The sequence below is a fragment of the Chlorocebus sabaeus genome, chromosome 20 (genome assembly GCF_047675955.1).
Source record: "Chlorocebus sabaeus isolate Y175 chromosome 20, mChlSab1.0.hap1, whole genome shotgun sequence".
Classification (NCBI taxonomy): Eukaryota; Metazoa; Chordata; class Mammalia; order Primates; family Cercopithecidae; genus Chlorocebus; species Chlorocebus sabaeus.
In genome coordinates, this window is record NC_132923.1 from 83,926,025 (window position 1) to 83,946,855 (window position 20,831).

The following is a 20,831-nucleotide window of genomic DNA, read 5'->3' on the forward strand; positions in this document are numbered from 1 at the left end:
AAGGATTAAGGAACATTTCAAGGACAGAAGAGGAAGTTTGACACAGCATGAGCAAAGGTGAGGAAGAGGTTGATACACTTAGAAAACCAAGAGCAGGCTGATACATAACCATACTGGTCCCAGTACCCCTCCCTCCTCTGGTACCAAGGCTACATCTTAAGCTATGGCCTTGCAGTCATCCTCCAACTGGATCTGAGCTCTGGCTAAGCTGAGCCTGGGCCTGGCCTAGAGTCACTAAACCATGGGCATGGATACAATGTAAATAACATTGCCGATTTCTGCAAAATACAAATGTGCTCCCAGGGTTATGCTTGCATCCTGGAAGGGAGAGTAACACAGGAGAGCCCAGGCCTTTACAGTCAGTACAAACCACACCAGCTATGACAACCCAGGAAACTCACCACCTTACTGAACTTCCTTTTTCTCATCTGTTAAGTGAGGAAAATAAAACTCACCTACCCATGAGGATTGTTGTGAATGACACAGAACTTGAAGGGATGTCTTGTACAGAACTGGACTTAACACACTGGTTCCCATAACACATCCTCACATCAGCATAAGCTAGCATCTGATAACAATGTTCTGAAGTGCTGGAACCCAGGTCAGGAAGATACCCTTTTGGAATCATGCAAGAGTGTGAAAAAATACAGTACAGTTTAAGGACTATGGAAGGAAGTAAGGTTACAAATTCTGCTTATCTGGTTGGACTCTGGTAATAGTTTGGAACATGGTTTAGAATAAGAATAAGCTTCTTCCTCATTTGAGGAACTAGAGTACCACCTTAAGAATCTGAACCAAGCCAGCTAAAAGCACAAAAATCTAGTCTTAAAATGTGCTAATCAACAAAACTTTACTTTTATTTTCTGAAAAACTTAGATAAATGACAAAACATGTTCATTAACAGTCAACAATAAGGCGAGGAAGGAATTCACACTCTATTCCTCAAAGCAGCTCCGCAGGGCTTATGAAACAAGCTTCTGATACAGTTTATACTGTAGTTGAAGCTGGTTTCAGAAAAGCTTCATGCTGGGTAAGAAAACTCGGTGAACTATTTGGCAAAGTCTCTTTCTGGCCTTTCCTCTTCTGCCAGTTTTGGTCATGGTCCCACCCAAATAAAATGGAGGGATTCAGATTTATCATTACATACAATCTTTCATCTAAACACTGTCTGCAAATGCGTAAGTCCCACCATGCCCTACAAGCTCACTCACATACACAGCATGTCATGTTTACATAACAGGAAACATGCCAAAGATAGACACCCAAAATTGTAAAAAAAAAAGAAAAAGAAAACCAAAAAAAAGGCCAGGTGCAGTGACTCACACCTGTAATCCCAGCACTTGTGGAAGCCAAGAAGGGCAGATCACGAGGTCAGGAGTTCGAGACCAGCCTGACCAATACGGTGAAACCCCGTCTCTACTAAAAAATGTAAAAATTAGCTGGACGTGATGGCATGTGCCTGTAGTCCCAGCTACTCAGGAGGCTGAGGCAGGAAAATTGCTGGAACCTGGGAGGCGGAGGTTGTAGTGAGCCAAGATAGAACCACTGCACTCCAGCCCGGGCGACACAGTGAGACTCCATCACACACACACACAAAAAAGTAAAATAATATATTTCTCTTTCCTCCACCCCTCTATTCTTTTGACATGAGGTCTCACTCTGTCATCCAGGATGGAGTGCAGTGGTGCAATCTTGGCTTACTGCAACCTCTGCCTCATGGGCTCAAGTAGTCCTCCCACCTCAGCCTCCAAGTAGCTAGGAGTAAAGGTGCACACCACCACGCCCAGCTAGTTTTTGTATTTTTTGGTAGAGACGGAGTTTCGCTATGTTGGCAAGGCTGATCTTGAACTCCTGAGGTCAGACAATCCACCCGCCATGGCCTCCCAAAGTGCTGGGATTACAGGCGTGAGCCACCACACCCAGCCACAGATAAATAAATAAATAAATAAATTCTTTTTCCCCCTCTCCAACAGGGGTTCTGCCTTCTAAACACCACATTGTCAAGCATATGCTTCCCATGCTTTTCTCATAGCTTCACATGACAATAACAACTAAGGAAATTTAATATAAATATCAAAGTCTCCCTGTAGGTCTTTCTTTTCTCTTCTAGGGGTACAGGTCCTGCTCCCATGACAAGCTCCCAAAGTGAAAAAATTGTCCAGGGCTAGAGAAAAGTAACTGGCATAGCTGTTCCAACACAAGCTCCCAGGTCTTCCCAGAGTCCACAGTTTGAGTCTTCAAAATTGCTGCTGAAAGGCTGCAGAATGAGTCCAACCTGACTTGGGATTATGGCTATCATACAAATCCAACCTTTTGTAACATATATAAAATCAACAATCAAAGGCCAATGAGACAGCCAACTCACAAACTCCAATGACAACTGATGTGCAATTACTGCCAGGGCAGAACACCGGACACTGAGGAAGAGTGCAGACCTCTTAGTCCCTTAGGTTCAGAAGGGCATTTGACACAGAGTGGGCCTCTGATAATTCATGAAATGCATTCTGAAGTCATTCAGAATGGAGGCTGCAATCTGCTGTGCTTGGGGAGTTGCCTCACTGTGCTCCTGGATATCACACAAAAGCTGCAATCCTTCTTCTTCAACTAACATTTTGCAGTATTTGCTGGCTGAAAGAAAATCAAGCAGAGACACTCCATGGACAACTGGCATTTTAAATATTCCCATGTCACCACATTCACCTTGCTGAAGAAAGAATACAAAGGTTTAAGTCCTTTGGTCTAGGAATTAACAGATAAAATGAGTCAATCAATTCTAAAGCAGTACGTCAAAACTTAAATAATGCTTGGCTTGTATGAGATAAGAGTTGCTCATTTTGGTATGTTTACTTCCAGAAAACTCTATCTTCAAGCTTTTTTTTTTTTTTTTTTTTTTTGAGACAGAGTTTTGCTCTTGTTGCCCAGGCTGGAGTGTAGTGGCACAATCTCGGTTCACTGCAACCTCCACCTCCCAGGCTCAAGCAATTCTCCTGCCTCAGCCTCCCAAGTAGCTGAGATTATAGGCATGCGCCACCACACCTGGCTAATTTTTTTTGTATTTTTGATAGAGATGAGTTTCACCATGTTAGTCAGGCTGGTGTTGAACTCCTGACCTCAGGTGATCCACCCGCCTCGGCCTCCCAAAGTGTTGGGATTACAGGCGTGAGCCACTGCGCCTGGCCCAGATATCTTTAATCCTAGTTAAATGATGTTGAAAACACCAGATGTTAAATAAAATATAATTCATAAATGTTTTAATGCATAGATGAATGTACAAACTAAAGGAATGTTCCAGGAGCTGGAAACAAAGAGCACTTCAGCTAGTGTAAGCTAACCTGCAGCTAAGCCTGCGGCAGAAAGAAACTGGTGGTCTTAGTAATCGAGGCATTTAAATTTCAGCTTGCAGAGTTGGAGGCAAAATCCATACATAAAAGTAGACCCACAAAGGGCTAGATAAGAGAAGGGATAAGATACTGAAGCATCTCTGTCCTAGATGGGGCTGTAGGGGTATACGAGAGTAAGAGAGGAGAAATCTTCTCATGATCACAATCCCAAGTGGGTAATAAGGTTTGAATTTACACTACCTGAATGTTGCTGAGAAATTAATATAAAAAATCTAGCACAAGCCTAGGGAAACCTCTGGAGCACTTCACAGAAGCGAATACAAAACTGCCACAGGGACACGCCAATCCAGTCTAAAATGAATTCTCAGAAAAACAAGCCCTGATAAAGTTGATTTCATAATCCAAAACTGCCCCCACTCAACATAACACACATAATAAGATCAGATAAAGACCACAAAATAATTACTTTTAAAGAAGAAAAAAATAGGAATATCTGAAAAAGAAGCAAATAAAACGTTCACACATTTAAAAATGTATCACTGAAATTAAAGACTTAGTCCAAGAGCAGATTCAGACCCAGTTGGCCGGGTGCGCTGGCTCACGCCTGTAATCCCAGCACTTTGGGAGGCTGAGGTGGGTGAATCACCTGAGGTCAGGAGTTTGAGACCAGCCTGGCCAACATGGTGAAGCCCCGTCTCTACTAAAAATACAAAAAAGTAGATGGGCATAGTGGTGGGCCTCTGTAATCCCAGCTACTCAGGAGGCTGAGGCAGGAGAGTCACTTGAACCCAGGAGGCAGAGGTTGCAGTGAGCTGAGATCATGCCACTACACTCCAGCCTGGGCAACAAGAGCGAAACTCTGTCTCAAAAAAAAAAAAAAAAAAAAAAAAAGAAATAAAAGAAAAAGAAGACATAGTGGTTCATTCCTGTAATCCCAGCGCTTTAGGATACCTGGGCAGGAGGATCAAGGCAATGTAGTGAGACCATGTCTGTACAAAAAAATAAAAAAATAAGCTGGGTGTGATGCTACTTAGTCCCAGCTATCCAGGAGGCTGAAGTGGGAGAGTCACCTGAGCCCAGGAGGTTGAAGCTGCAGTGAGCTGTGACTGTGCCACTACACTCTAGCCTGGGCAACAGAGTGAGACCCTGTTTAAAAAAAAAAAAAAAGACAACAAAATTACCTATCAAGAAATGATAATTAGGCTGACAGTAGACCCCAACAGCAGTAGAAAATAATAAAAATGGCCAGGCGTCATGGCTCATGCCTGTAATCCCAGCACTCTGGGAGGCTGAGGCGAACATCTGAGGTTAGGAGTTTGAGACCCAGAATGGCCAAAATGGTGAAACCCCGTCTCTACTAAAAAAAAAATTAAAAATTAGCCGGGTGTAGTGGTGCATGCCTGTAGTCCCAGCTACTCAGGAGGCTGAGGTAGGAGAATCCCTTGAACATGTGAGGCAGAGATCCCACCACTGCACTCCAGTCTGGGCGACAGAGACTCTGTCTCAAAAAAAAAAAAAAAAAGAAAAAAAACTAAAAATATTTTTTCTCCCAAATGCTAAAATAAAGTATCTGGAATTCTACACCCAGTTATATTATTATTTAAGAGTAAGAATAGGGGTGGGGTGACAGATTTTGTCAGTAATACATCATCGAAACCTGAATCCAGAAAAGGAGTGGTAGGAGTTTTTAAAAAAAAAAAAAAGAAAGCAGGATGAGCAAAGAAAATGGTATTTAGCAAATTGAGGCCAGGCGTGGTGGCTCATGCCTGTAATCCCAGCACTTTGGGAGGCTGAGGCGGGCGGATCATAAGGTCAGGAGATGGAGACCGTCCTGGCTAACACAGTGAAACCCCGCCTCTAAAAAAATACAAAAAAATTTAGCTGAGCATGGTAGCGGGCACCTGTAGTCCCAGCTACTCAGGAGGCTGAGGCAGGAGAATGGCGTGAACCCAGGAGGCGGAGCTTGCAGTGAGCTGAGATTGCGCCACTGCACTCCAGCCTGGGTGACAGAGCAAGACTCCGCCTCAAAAAAAAAAAGAAAATTGTATTTAGCAAATTGAAATAAGCCTTGACTGTAAAACAGTAACAGCTAAACTATCTTTAAGGATATGAAAACAAGGTAGAAATGAAATATATTGATTAGTCATGTTCTTGGACAGAAATACTCATTTGTGGCTGGACGTGGTGGCTCATGCCTGTAATCCCAGCACTTTGGGAGGCTGAGGTAGGAGGATCACTCAAGCCCAGGAGTTCACAACCAGCCTGGGCAACATAGCAAGACCCTGTCGCTTTTTGTTTTGAAGTGTTTTTTTTTTTTTAATTTAAAAGAAAAAAAAATTAAATACATTTTTCTAAAGAAATACTCATTTGTCATAGAGATGGGAATTCTCTTTAGGTTGACTTATAACTCTAACACGATGCTGATAAAAATACCGTAAGGGTTGCTGTTTTTGGGGAGAACCCCAGGCATGGTGGTGTACACCCGTAGTCCCAGCTATTTGGGAGGCTGAGGTGACAGCATCACCTGAGCTGAGACCGCAGTGAGCTGTGATCAAGCCACTGCACTTCAGCCTGGGCAATGAAGTGAGACCCTGTCTCAAAAATAAAATAAATAAAATGAAAATAAAATAAATTTTAAAAATAAAATAAGATGCTTACCCTTCTAATTGTTGTGAAGATTAAATGATTTATTCATGAAGTGCTTACAACATTGCCTGGCACATAATAAGTACTCAACTGAATTCCAGCTGCGGTTAGTTTCTCCTGTTATAACTGTCTGAGTCTGTTTCAGGGCTATTCTGATCCAGTCATCTGCTATCTATTCATATGTCAGAACCACTCATGGCACCATTTTACAATGTTAAGAGAAGTCTACAGGCAAGCTCCTAAAAACCACATTTCTTTCCTTCTTTTTTATCTTAGAGACAGGAGTCTTGCTCTGTTCCCCACGCTGGAAGTAGGCAGTTGCATGATCATGGCTTACTGTGGCCTTGAACTCCTGCACAAGTGATCCTCCTGTCTTGGCCTCCCAAAGTGCTGGGATTACAAGTGCGAGCCACCAGGCTGAGCCCATAAAAAACATTTTTCTGGCCAGGCACGGTGGCTCACGCCTGTAATTCCAACACTTTGGGAGGCCGAGGCGGGCAGATCACCTGAGGCCAGGAGTTCGAGACCAGCCTAGCGAACATGGTGAAACTCCATCTCTAACAAAAATATAAAACTTAGCCAGGTGTGGTGGTAGGCACCTGTTATCCCAGCTCTACTCGAGAGGCTGAGGCAGGAGAATTGCTTCAACCCAGGAGGCAGAGGTTGCAGTGAGCCAAGATAGCACCACTGCACTCCAGCCTGGGCAACAAGAGTGAAATTCTGTCTCAGAAACAAACAAACAAACAAACATTTTTCTTTGTTCTTTCCTGTTGATTCTGTCAGATAAACTTTAGAATAATTTTCAGATCCTCCATCTCCTACCTATTCATTTGAATTATATTACATTAATAAACTGAAAAGAAATGACATCTATATGTCTAATAGGTCATTCCATCTTAGAAAATGGAATGCTCTTATAATTATTTCAGGCTTTTAAATTATCTCATAGTTTTCTGCATATGTCTCATTACTTGTTAAAGGCATTTTAAAATATTTTATGTTTTTGTTAATAATGTGAGTGGTGGTATACTTTCCCTTAATTATATTTTCTGATTTTTGCTGGCATTATAAAACCATTGGTTTTTATATACTTGCTTTACAGCTAGTCAACAAGCTAAACTTTTAATTCTAAAAGTTGTTTCTTGGGTTTCCTGTTATAAAATAATAGCTTATATCTCCTATAATACAATGAAAAATTGTATACCAATTCTCAACAAAAGATATCAATGGGAAATTCTCAAAGGGGATTGTATTTTTTTAAGACAGAGTACAGTGGCACTCTCATAGATCACTGCAGCTTCGAACTGCTGAGCTTAAGGGGTACTTCCACCTTGGCTTCACGAGTAGCTGCGACTATAGGTGCATGCCACGCATACCTGGCTAATTTTTTTTTTTAATGTAAGCAACATAGGTGGGGTCTTGCTATGTTGCCTCAGCTAGTCTCAAACTCCTGGCCTCAAGCGATCTCCTGCCTCGGCCTCCCAAAGTGCTGTAATCTCAGCACTTTGGGAGACACCTCACCTGGCCTCAAAAGGGATTTTAAATGGCAAAACATGCGAAAAATATTTAATGTGTTTGGGAAATAACCCCTGACTCCTGGCCTCCCAATCTCCCATAGACCATTACACAGAGGCAGGTCCATGTTTTACTAAAGGAAGAGTGTCAGCAATAAACTGTCGAGTGAAAAGACCAAGCTATAGGACAGCATACACAGAATAAGCACATTTTGTTAAAAACTATTCACATACACAGCACATACTAAATAGAGCATGGATATAGAAAAGTATCTGGGAGATTATCAAATTATTAACGGTGCTTGTCTGTGGGGAATACAAGTAGGAGCAAACTTTTACCTTCTATTTTGCTTGCTATCTACCCTCAAATAGATTACTAATTCTGAAGCATTGTTTTAAGCTAGGTAAGGTCTTTTTTCAGTTTCTTTTTAAACATAGCTAAATGCAGAGGACAGAAGTAGACAATTTTTGCACATCCACCTTGAACTTAATCATTACACAGAAAAATAGCTGGAAAACTATTATGTTTTGAACTTATGTTGAATACATACGATTTTTACTGCAGACATGACACACAGCCCATAGTGCCCAGAGCTGAACCGCTGGTTGAGAGAAGTTGCCAAGGAGTGGGAAAAATGTCTTGAGAGATCTGAAACAAAAAAAAGTACAAAGATGTTAATCCAGAATTCAGGCCAGTGTTCAGGGATATAATAATTTATACTATATAATTAATATAATAATGTATATAATTTTCATGGCCAGGCACAGTGGCTCACGCCTGTAATCACAGCACTTTGGGAGGCCAAGGCAGGTGAATCACTTGAGCTCAGGAATTCAGGACCAGCCTGGGCAACAAACAAACAAACGAAAAAATCAGCTGGCCCTGGTGGCCCACGCCTGTGGTGCCAACTGGGAGGATTCTCAAGTGGGAGGATCACTTGAGCCTGGGAAGTCAAGGCTGCATTGAGATGTGATCCTGCCACTGCATTCCAGCTCCAGCCTGGGCAACAGAGCAAGACCCTGTCTCAAAGGGTTGAAAAAAAAAGAATTTTCTTTTTTTTTTTTTTTTGAGACGGAGTCTCGCTCTGTCGCCCAGGCTGGAGTGCAGTGGTGCAATCTCGGCTCACTGCAAGCTCCGCCTCTCAGGTTCACGCCATTCTCCTGCCTCAGCCTCCAGAGTAGCTGGGACTACAGGCACCCGCCACCACGCCCGGCTAATTTTTTGTGTTTTTAGTAGAGACGGGGTTTCACCATGGTCTTGAACTTCTGACCTTGTGATCCGCCCGCCTCGGCCTCCCAAAGTGCTGGGATTACAGGCGGGAGCCACCGCGCCCGGCCTAAAAAAAAGAATTTTCAACATTTTCCCCACAGGGTCAACTCCTCCCTGTGACCGAGCATACAATGAAGCTATTATTTAAGAAACTGCATTCTGTACTGGACACTTTATACGTTCAATATCTCACTGCATCCTCAATCTTACACGCTGTCAGCCTCATTTTACAGACAAAGAAAACTGACTTTCTAGAAATGACTTTCCCAATATCACAGAGAAATAGGATTTGAACATAAGGCTAACTGACTCTAACATGTCATCACTGTATCACTGAGTACAGCCTTTAAGAAAAGCACAACATTGGGCCAGGCATGGTGGCTCACACCTGTAATCCCAGCACTTTGGAAGGCCGAGGCGGGCAGATCATGAGGTCAGGAGACCGAGACCATCCTGGCTAACATAGTGAAATCCCATCTCTACTAAAAATATAAAAAATTAGCCGGGCGTGGTGGCAGATGCCTGTAGTCTCAGCTACTTGGGAGGCTGAGGCAGGAGAATGGCGTGAACCCAGGAGGCAGAGCTTCCAGTGAGCCAAGATCGCGCCACTGTACTCCAGCCTGAGGAACAGAGAGAGACTCCGTCTCAAAAAAAAAAAAAGAGAGAAGAAAAAGAAAAGCACAACATCATGAAATTACCTATAGGTCACCAATGCTGTCATCTTACAACTTGAACTTGGCCAATTCTGGATGGCTGCATGCTACTCCAAAAACAAGAGAGAGAAACCAAGATTTGAATAATTCACCATTTACGACAAAATTTTTCAAAATCTGGGAATGACTGAACAAATTTAGATACACCTACTTGGCAAAATATCAATCACATAACAATTATATACACAGAGTATCTTAACAGTGTAGGAAAAACTATAAGAACAAGGGGCATCTGTTTAAAGATACTGGACTGAGCACACATTTATACCTCTACTCCCTCCATAATCCCATTAACAGAAAGTAAAACAAAGAACGATGCACATGGAAAAATGGTAACTGATTTAATACCTAGCACTTGGAAAGGTTAAAACACAAACCAGGCTGGACACAGTGGCTCATGCCTGTAATCCCAGCACTTTGGGAGTAGAGGTCTCTACTAAAAAAAAAAAAAAAAAAAAAAAAATTAGCCGGGCGCGGTGGCAGGTGCCTGTAGTCCCAGTTACTAGGGAGGCTGAGGCAGGAGAATGGCGTGAACCCCGGGGGCGGAGCTTGCAGTGAGCCAAGATCGCACCACTGCACTCCAGCCTGGGTGACAGAGCAAGACTCTGTCTCAAAACAAAACAAAACAAAACAAAAAACACAAACCAATTTGAAGAGAACCCCTAAGAGACTTAAAAATTTGGCATATGAGGTACTTCCTCAAGTGAAATTACAGGTCGGGTTGAAAACAGGAGGACTGGGCCAGGCATGGTGGCTCATGCCTGTAATCTCAGCACTTTGGGAGGCCAAGGTGGGTAGACCACCTGGGGTCAGGAGTTCGAGACCGCCCTGGGAAACATGGTGAAACCCTGTCTCTACTAAAAAAAATAAAAATTAGCGGGGTATGGTAGCGTGTGCCTGTAATCCCAGCTACTCAGGAGACTGAGGCAGGAGAATCGCTTGAAGCTGGGAGGCGGAGGTTGCAGTGAGCCGAGACGGCGCCACTGCACTGCACTGCACTGCAGCCTGGGCGACAGAGTAAGACTCCATCTTGGGGAAAAAAAAAAGAAAGAAAAAGAAAATAGGAAGACAGGTTCAAAGGATTAGGACTCCCAGATTTCTTCCATGATCCTTAATAAAAACATCTGGACTGGGCAACCGCATAAACAATTCAGGGTGGGAACACCATGCTAAAAACAGGGATGTGTCTGGAGTTAAAATCTAAATACTAAATGTTGAGATTCCCTGCCCCTCAACTCTCTTCTTTTACTAGGCTTTCAGACTATTGGCAATGAAGCTTATAATGTTTTTTTTTTTTTTTGGAAGATGAAATTTCACTCTTATTGCCCAGGCTCGAGTGCGATGGCACGATCTCGGCTCACTGCAACCTCTGCTTCCCGAGTTCAAGCAATTATCCTGTCTCACCCTCCAAAGTAGCTGGGATTACAGGTGCCCATCACCATGGCTGGCTATACATATATTTTTAAAATTTTATTTATTGGCCAGGCGTGGTGGCTCACTCCTGTAATCCCAGCACTTTGGGATGCCGAGGCAGGCAGATCACCTGAGGTCAGGAGTTCGAGACCAGCCTGGCCAACATGGTGAAACTCCATCTCTACTAAAAATACAAAATTAGCTGGGCATGGTGGTGCGTGCCTATAGTCCCAGCTACTTGGGAAGCTGAGGCAAGAGAATCGCTTAACCTGGGAGCCGGAGGTTGCAGTGAGCTGAGACTGCGCCACTGCATTCCAGCCTGGGTGACAAGAGTGAGACTCCGTCTCAAAAACAAAAAATTATTTATTTTATTTATTCATTTATTTATTTTGGGGACAGAGTCTCGCTCTGCCACCCAGGCTGGAGTACAGTGGCATGATCCCTGCTTACTGATGCCTTGGTCTCCCGGGTTCAAGCAATTCTGCCTCAGCCTCCCGAGTAGCTGAGATTATAGGCATGCACTAACATGCCCAGCTATTTTCTGTATTTTTAGAGGAGACGGGGTTTCACCATGATGGCCAGGCTGGTCTCAAACTCCTGACCTCAGGTGATCCACCTGCCTTGGCCTCCCAGCATGCTGGGATTACAGGCATGATCCACCGTACCCAGCCAAGCTTATAATTTGCACATAAAAGAATAGAAGTTTCTTCTCTAGGTAAGTTCCAACCAGTTTAGGACAAAAGATCTAAAAACACTACCACCAGGGAACACCTATTAAAAGATCAAATCTAGGCCAGGCGTGGTGGCTCATGCCTATAATCCCAGCACTATGAGGGCTGAGGTGGGTGGATCACCTGAAGTCAGGAGTTTGAGACAAGCCTGACTAACATGGTGAAACCCCATCTCGACTAAAAAATATATATATACACATATATATATATACACACACACACACACACACACATATATATATAAATTAGCCAGGCGTGGTGGCAGGCACCTGTAACCCCAGCTACTCGGGAGGCAGAGGGACTCCTTGAACCCAGGAGGCAGAGGTGGCAGTGAGCTATGATTGTGCCATTGCACTCTAGCCTGGGCGACAGAGTCAGACACATTCTACCTGTCTGTAGTTTTCAATCAGTCCCACTCATAACTGTCCCCACGGACAGCTCAGGACCACCATAACTTTAAGAAAATCTCTAACACAAAGGAACAAAATAAACAGCAAAAAAAAAAAAAAAAAAGCAACTTGCAGGAAACAGAAGCCTTGGAGGAACAGGAAAACTTAAAAATTAGGCTGGGCATGATGGCTCCTGCGTGTAATCCCAGCACTTTTGGAGGCCGAGGTGGGCAGATCCCTTGAGGTCAGGAGTTTGCAACTAGCCTGGCCAAAATAGTGAAACCTTGTCACTACTAAAAATTAAAAAGTTAGCCAGGTGTGGTGGCGCAGCTGTAGTCCAGCGACTTGGGAAGCTGAGGTGGGAGGATCACTTGAACCCAAGAGGTGGAGGATGCAATGAGCTGAGATCACACCACTGCACTCCAGCCTGGGCAACAGCCGAGACTCCATCTCAAAAAAAAAAAAAATCTTTTTTTTTTTTAAATTGGTCGGGCATGGTGGCTCACACCTGTAATCCTAGCACTTCAGGAGGCCAAGGCAGGTGGATCACTTGAGGTCAGTTCTAGACCAGCTTGGCCAACATGGTGAAATCATCTCTACTAAAAACACAACAATTATTGTGTTTTTACAAGTGTGCATTACCACACCTGTAATCCCAGCTACTTGGGAGGCTGAGACAGGAGAATCACTTGAACCCAGGAGGCAGAGGTTGCAGTGAGCTGAGATTGCGCCACTGCACTCCAACCTGGACAACAGAGTCAGAGCCTGTCTCAAAAAAATAAAATAAAAATGTAAATTATCATTATTATGTTGAAAGAGAGGATATTATATTTTTAGAAGAGGATTCAGAACAAAAAAGATAAATGAGATAGATATGAAAAGATGAGTCTGGGAAGGCCAACATTCCAGAAAAAAATGATTAAAGAAATGTCCCAGGGAGGAAATGAGCTTCCTGACTGATAAGTACCCAACACAATATATGAAAATAAACCCACAAAAAATAAAAAAAATTAACAAAAAATAAAAAAATCAAAATAAACCCACAAGGCAAGCCATTGTGATTTCTGAATACAGAGGACAAAGGACAAAAATCTTAAAGCTTAAAAAAAAAATTGCACAGGAGTTCTCAACAGTGATCCTGACAAGTAAAAGACAATAGAGCAAACATTTTTAAATTCTGAAGGAAAAATATTTCAAAGCTAGAATTCTATACCCAGCCATTTGATCAATTAAATGTGAGGGTAAAATAAAGGCCTTTTTAAACAGGTATGGTCTCATTTTCATGACTCTCTTCTTAGGAAGCTACTGGAGAATATGATCCAACAAAAGGTGGGAGTAAACCAAGATACAGGGAGGCACATAAGCCAGGAAACACGGAATCCAACACAAGAGAGGCAAAGGGGGTCCCCAGGGATGATAGTAAAGGAATATCCGAGGATGACAGCAGTTCACCATATACGGTATAGAAAACAAGCAGACCACATGGGAGGAACTCAAAGGCTCTGGGAAAGAAAATCCTGAGTAGGTGAAGTGTACAGAATATGTATGAAGATTTATACCTTGAGCACACACTTAGACAGGCTGTGCATAGAAACAGTAAGAAAAAGAATCTTAGTTTCCCAAAGTGGGAAAATGAATTGATAGATTCCTAAAGCGATAAAGTCAAGAACAGCGCATGATATGTTATTTAGAAATAAGGAAGTTGGCTAGGCGCGATGGCTTATGCCTGTATTCCCAGCACTTTGGAAGGCTGAGGTAGGCAGATCGCTTGAGCTCAGGAGTTTCAGAACAGCCTGACCAACATGGCAAAACCCCATCTACAAAAAATACAAAAGTTAGCTGGTTGTGGTGGCACACACCTGTAGTCCCAGCTATTTGGGACATTGAGGTGGGAGGACCACCTAAGCCTCGGAGGTTGAGGCTGCAGTGAGCTGTGAATTGTGCCACTGAGCTCCACCCTGGGAGACAGACCCTGTCTCAAAAAAAAAAAAAAACAACAACAAAATAAATAATTTTTTTAAAAAGCTGATGGGAAAGAGGACTGAAATAAGTCATATGCAACAAAATGTTAACAGAGATAGTTTTGGGTGGAAATATATGGGTTAGTAATAAGTTTTTCCATATTTTTCCCACTTTTTTTTTTCCTGAGACAGTGTCTCGCTCTGTCGCCCAGGCTGGAGTGCAGTGGCTCGATCTCAGCTCACCACAAGCTCCGCCTCCCGGGTTCACGCCATTCTCCTGCCTCAGCCTCTCAAGTAGCTGGGACTACAGGCGCCTGACACCACGCCCGGCTAATTTTTTGTATTTTTAGTAGAGATGGGGTTTCACCGCGTTAGCCAGGATGGTCTCCATCTCCTGACCTTGTGATCTGCCTGCCTCGGCCTCCCAAAGTGCTGGGATCACAGGCATGAGCCACCGCGCCTGGCCTATTTTTCCCACTTTCTACAATCATATTATTATTATTTTAAAACTACATTTTCTGTAATTAGAGATTACTCTGGATTTTGTAAAGAAGAACGTGGTTCCTGTACCAGATCTTGGAGAAGAGCACGCCTCTGGAAGTCACGGGATATCCAAAGCTGTCTGTCAGATGTCAGGTGGGCTATGATACCTGCAGCAAAATAGCTGACTTCCATTTCCCTGCTACAGAGTAAACTGTTGATATGCTTCAGCGCATCTTCGGTCACCAGCTTGGAAGAGAGCTCTCTGATTTCTGCTACATTGTTCTACAGGTCAGATGGAGCAGAGAACCCCAGAGACAAGAAGGGAGGGGAGAATCAGGAATTGGCTTTTTTCACTTTCCTGCTTCTCAGGTCAGATACATCCAGAACACTTACTCCTGTACCCACCTCCGCCTCAAGCTAGCCTAAAGCCCACAATCCAACTCCCTTGATGAGGATGATCATTAACAACAGTCACTAAATAGGTACTTACTAAGTGCCAGGCACAGTACTAGATAAACAATTGTCTTTTTATCTATCTTATCTCATTTAATCTTTAAAATACTACTACAAAGAAATGTGACACTAAGCATGACAAACTTGTCACGTTCACACTGCTAATAACTGGATGAACTAGAGTACAAATCAAGGCCTAACTCAAATACTTAACATTACTGAAGGTCTGCTCAAGGTTACATTATCTCTTAATAATAACAATGAAAGTCAGGCAGTATTTTCTTTATTTTATATGTTACACTAATTTTCTATGCTGTGCAACAAACTACCACAAACTTAGTGGCGTAAAACAATATGCATTTATGATTCCCTGGTTTCTGTGGGGCAGGAGTCTTGGCATGACTTAGCTAGACCCTCTTCTCTGAGATCTCACAGGGCTGCAATCAAAGTGCTGGCTGGGCTGCATTTTCACCTGGAGGCTCCACTGGGGGAGAGTTTACTGCCAGCCTCACTCAGACTGCTGGCAGAATTCACTTCTGGTGGCTGCAGGACTGAGTGATTCAGTTTCTTGCTGGAGGCCACGTTCAGCTCCTAGAAGCTGCCCCAAGTTCCTTAAACTGTGGGTTCCTCCCTCCTCCAACCACTTACTTCATGACTGCTCCGTCAGGGCCACAGAGAAAGAGTCCCTACAGTGGGCCTGCTAGCAGGACAGATTACATATATATAAGTATATAGCAACGTAATCATGGGAATGATATCTTATCATCTCTGCCATATTCCCTTGGCTAGAATCAAGAAACAGGTCCTGCCCACACTCAAGGGTAGGGGATGTCAGTCTCAGGAGGCTGGAATCACTGGGAGAATCTGTCTACAAAAATGAAAAAACCAAAGGTTTAATGAGGTGAAACAGTAAAAGTAAACACAGCAGTTTGTGTTAGTGTTAACTGCTGCTTCTGATGAACCATTCAGGAAAGCACACCCTAGACACGACTATATTGAGGCACATAGGACGCTAAAGATTGAAGCAGATATCGAGATGTCCCCCCTACACCTGTTTTTCCCAAGACCAGCTATATCCCTCATCAACGCATAATTTCAGTGTTAAGTCTACCATGTTACCCCCTAACAAGACATTCTTAGCACAACTGACAGGGACACCACAGGTGAGTCCCAAGATTTTTCTTGTAAATCCTCACACTCTGGATCTCTCAAAAGAAAGAAAGAAAGAAAGTGGGCTGGGTGTGGTGGGTCACACCTGTAATCCCAGCACTTTGGGAGGCCGAGGCAGGCAGATCACGAGATCAAGAGATTGAGACCATCCTGGCCTCTCTTTTAGTAGAGACAGTGAAACCCTGTCTCTACTAAAAAAATACAAAAATCAGCCGGGCGTAGTGGTGCATGCCTGTAATCCCAGCTACTCGGGAGGCTGAGGTGGGAGAATCACTTGAACCCTGGAGGCAGAGGTTGCAATGAGCCAAGATCGCACCACTGCACTCCAGCCTGGGTGACAAGAGCAAGACAAAAAAGAAAAAAAAAAAGAAAAGTGGACAATCTTTTAGGTCAGCTAGTAGAATAGGTAGAATTGTTTAGGATATATGAGGCATCAATCCAACTTTCTGGCATTATTTCCCATTCCTTTTCACCTTCCTACTTTTTCCCCAAATTCTAACCATTCCATTTTACAGTGTTCCTCAATGATTACACTTATTTATTACATTACAAATAATCTTCCCTAGCCAAAAATGACTTTGTCCCTTCTTTATACTTTTCCGTACCTTCCAGATTTCCAGTATTAATCATTTATTCCTCTCTGTGAGGCCTTTCACATCTACTTTGTTGTGAGTCCTGTATGTGTGAGATACATGAAGATAAGGCACAGTCAGTCCCTCCATGAGTTCAGAACCAAGGCTCCCAATGGACTCAGTGCCTCTCTTGCAGCACTCACTTGTCAGTCGTAAATCAGACACCTATTTGTACACATGTCTAACACTGCCTTCCCAAAGTTATGAGCACCATCACCTTGACATATTTCATGCATCTGTGTCTTTCCAATGCATACGGCATGGCAAAGTGAAGGTCCTTACTATATGTCTTTATTACTTATTGAAAAATCTTCACCTTTAGCTTTAGGAAACAAACAAATGTCTCAATTGTAGAATACCTTGATTAAGAGGCAGTATATAAGTATCAACAGAGAAATTGCTAAAAAAATGACTGCCTGGATAAAGTAGTATAGTAAACTGATTAGTATCAGAGGGTCTGGAGCCAGACTGCCTGAGTGTTGTTTTTTTTTTGTTTGAGCAGAGTTTCATTCTTGTTGCCCAGGCTGGAGTACAGTGGCACGATCTTGGTTCACCTCAACCTCTACCTCCCAGGTTCAAGCGATTCTCCTGCCTCAGCCTCCCAAGTAGCTGGGATTACAGGCATGTGCTACCATGCCCAGCTAATTTTTGTATTTATTTTTAGTAGAGATAGGGTTTCGCCTTGTTGGCCAGGCTGGTCTTTAACTCCTGACCTCAGGTGATCCACCCACTTCGGCCTCCCAAAGTGCTGGGGTTACAGGCATGAGCCACTGTGCCCGGCCGAATTTGAGTTCTAATTAGGATAAACTGCATTTCTGAGACTCAGATTCTCTATGAAACGTGGATAACAGTGTATGGTAGAATACAAAAATAACACAACTTTTCCTATCCCTGTATATAATCCCCATAGCAATGTGACTTTACTGCCTTTAATCTGGGTTTAAATATATAATCTGTGTTGTCCTATGAAACATTAGCAAGGTGACATAAAAGCAGAGGTTTAAAAAGCAGTTGGACAGTGGGGCCTGCCCTCTGAGACTGCCACGTGGAGAAGCCCGTGGACAAAAAGCCTGCCGGCTGGTAAGCAGCCCCAACTGTCAGACATGAGAGTCAGGTCTTCTTAGACCCTCCAGCCCCAGTCAAGCTACCAGATGACTGCAGTTACATAAGTGATCCCACACGAGACTAGACAGACCAGAAGAACTTTACAGCTGAGCTAAGCTCAAACTACTGACCCACAGATTCATAAGTAAATTAAACGGCTACTGTTTTAAGCCACTAAGCTATAGTTTGTTCACAACAATAGATAACTGACACACAATGGTATTTACTCTGTACGGCTAATGTAAAGACTAAATGAGTTTATACATGTAAATTGCTTACAATAGTGCCTAGCATACAGTAGGTACTATATAAGTGTCAGGTTTTATTTTCAAGTAATTAAAATTAATTCAAAACAATTCACCTTACCAAAAGACCAAGTACTTTGCTTTGTATTGCTGACTCTGAAAAGGTCTGTCAAAAAAATATATATATACAGGTTACTTTATCATGAAGAAAAGAACTTTACATATAAACTCAATCCTGTCTTCCCACCTCCAAGACTTGGATGAAGATTTCCAATCCTTGATTTTCAATAAAGTGCTTGCAGGCAGCTGGAGACCCATCTGTAAGATTCCAAAGTGCTTTCAAAGTAAACAAGAGGGTGACATCATCTAAATTCTCAGTAGTCTTTTGTTTTACTATTGCTAGAAGTTCCTAAAAACCAAAGAGACAGGGAGTTAGATGCTGTAATGAATAATCAATTGCAGTATAAAGAAAGCAATGTTAAGATGCATCAAACCTCGGTTCTAAACCCAAGTTCTGCCACTTAGTAGCTTTGTGATCTATTTTCTTTCTATAAAATAAATTACAACTACTTTTTACAGTTTTTGTGAAGATTAAATGAAAAAAATTTAAGTTTAGTGAGCACTTAGTCCAGTTCTTGGTATATGGTCATTAAGTTCATAATCAAGTACATTATTAGCTATTCCATTATTTTTATTTAGAACACTTAGTCAACACCTTCTTTAAACCAAGTACAAAAAAAAAAGTGGGCCGGGCGCAGTGGCTCACGCCTGTAATCCCAGCACTTTGGGAGGCTGAGGCGGGCGGATCACGAGGTCAGGAGATCGAGACCATCCTGGCTAACACTGTGAAACCCCATCTCTACTAAAAACACAAAAAAATTAGCCGGGCATGGTGGCGGGCGCCTGTAGTCCCAGCTACATGGGAGGCTGAGGCAGGAGAATGGCGTGAACCCAGGAGGCAGAGCTTGCAGTGAGCCAAGATCCCGCTACTGCACTCTAGCCAGGGCAACAGAGCGAGACTCCGTCTCAAAAAAAAAAAAAAAAAAAGTTGGGGGGGTAGAAGTCAGACCAAAAAAAGTTGACTTTTTAAAATTAAATAAAAGAATTGTAAATTTTGGTTAATTATCTGATGGAAACACATAAAAGCCTAAAATTTAGGCTTTAGGAAGGGTGGGAGAAGGGAGCCTCCATACAAAAATAATATGTAACTGAGACCAGAAGAAAAACAGGATAAACCAGCCCAATAAGAAATGGGGACAGGCAGGAATGGGGCTCGGGGGAGAGGGGAGGAAGCACATGCCAGGCAAAGTTTGGGGCAGGAAAGTCTGCTGCTCTAAGCCACTGAGCAGGTCAGTGGGGCTAGAACACCAGGACAGCGTTCCATCACATGACCTCACCTCTTGAAGAGGCCACTGGTTCACTTTAACAGACTGCAAAGTACCATTTGAGATCAACATTTCTAGAAAGAAGTCAAGCTAGTATTTACAGTCTCTTTCAATATCAGACTGTCATGCGAGAGGAAAAAGACAATTTTCACTTTAACCAGCTGATGAAAAGATACATAAAATATAACAAAGCACCAAACAAATCAGAATGTGTATTTTCAAGAAGAATGAGACCACCTCAAATATTCTGCCCAATCAGTTGAGAATGTGTCAAGAGACTTCATCACAAAAATAAATCTGTGAAAGTCAAGAGGAGAAGAAAAGAGTGGCAGATGAGACGAGTGCACTCACCTAGGCAGTTAGTTAGATGAATGAGAGCAAGACCAGGAGCCGGGGAAGTGAGCCTGTCCCTGAGCGTATCACAGTGGCCAGGCCCTTGATCACACAATTTAGCTTAATGATACTCAAAATTAACTATGTACTGTTACTACTATGACAGATGTCATTTTTTCAACTGAGACCCATTTTCCAGATGAAAAATCTAAGACACAGAGGAGACTTATCCGTTGTCATATGACAAGTGCCCAGCCTGCTCGCTTTATCTGTACCTTATCTAGTCCCGTTACCCCTCCCAGCAACTTTATGTTCCTGGGATATGTTCCTCCATAACATTATATGGCAAAACTCCTACCTGAGTTAAACGTAACTATCAGTTACTTCAGACCTCCCAACATTCAACATATTAATGTTGAAAAAGACTGAGTTCACCTGGTCTCAATTTCAACATCTGCTCATAAATTTCAAAAGAGCACTTAACTGTATTTGTCAGTACTACTTTATTTCCTAATGAATTTTCTCCAAAGACTACTACTACTACTCTCTCCTCGAACTTGAATCACCATCTTCTCACTCCCCTCATTTGATTTCTTCATCTTCTTTCTCATTGAGAAATACACCCACTCTTCCTAACAAAAGCTACCAACCTACTTGCACTTGCATCAACATACTCTGCCTTCCCTTCTGCTCCAATCTAAAGCCAACATCTTTACTTTTACTCTAAACCCAATTTCTGCACATACAGAGATTCAGCACCAAAATTATTTCCTTTTATTTTGCTTGTGGCACCAACTTCTCCCTCTTTAGAACTCTTCTCATGGGCACAAAATATATCTTAATGTAGTCGATCTTTTTAAAGACTGACCCCACCTCTGCTTTCCCTCTCATTAAATTATATCAAAAAGTTACATCCATTTCTCACCTCCCATTTGCTATTCCATCCTACTCCAATCAGGTTTTGGCCTACCACCCCACTGAAATAAGCAAGTTGACTAATGACTTCCTCTCACCAAATCCAATGGTCAACTCTGTCCTCATGTCACTC

General features: G+C 42.7%; 1 protein-coding gene across 1 annotated transcript in view; it reads right to left on the minus strand.

The window, feature by feature from the left end:
• Positions 1-925: 925 nt before the first annotated feature.
• Positions 926-20,831, minus strand: part of ZYG11A (zyg-11 family member A, cell cycle regulator) — a 53,145-nt gene continuing 33,239 nt past the window's right edge. The window contains exons 9-14 of the mRNA XM_038000045.2: positions 18,313-18,474; positions 18,187-18,231; positions 14,549-14,743; positions 9,470-9,531; positions 8,053-8,150; positions 926-2,628 (exon numbers count right to left, since the gene is read on the minus strand). Coding sequence (XP_037855973.1) covers positions 2,453-2,628; positions 8,053-8,150; positions 9,470-9,531; positions 14,549-14,743; positions 18,187-18,231; positions 18,313-18,474 — 738 coding nt within the window. The 3' untranslated portion in view covers positions 926-2,452. The remainder of the gene's footprint in view (positions 2,629-8,052; positions 8,151-9,469; positions 9,532-14,548; positions 14,744-18,186; positions 18,232-18,312; positions 18,475-20,831) is intronic.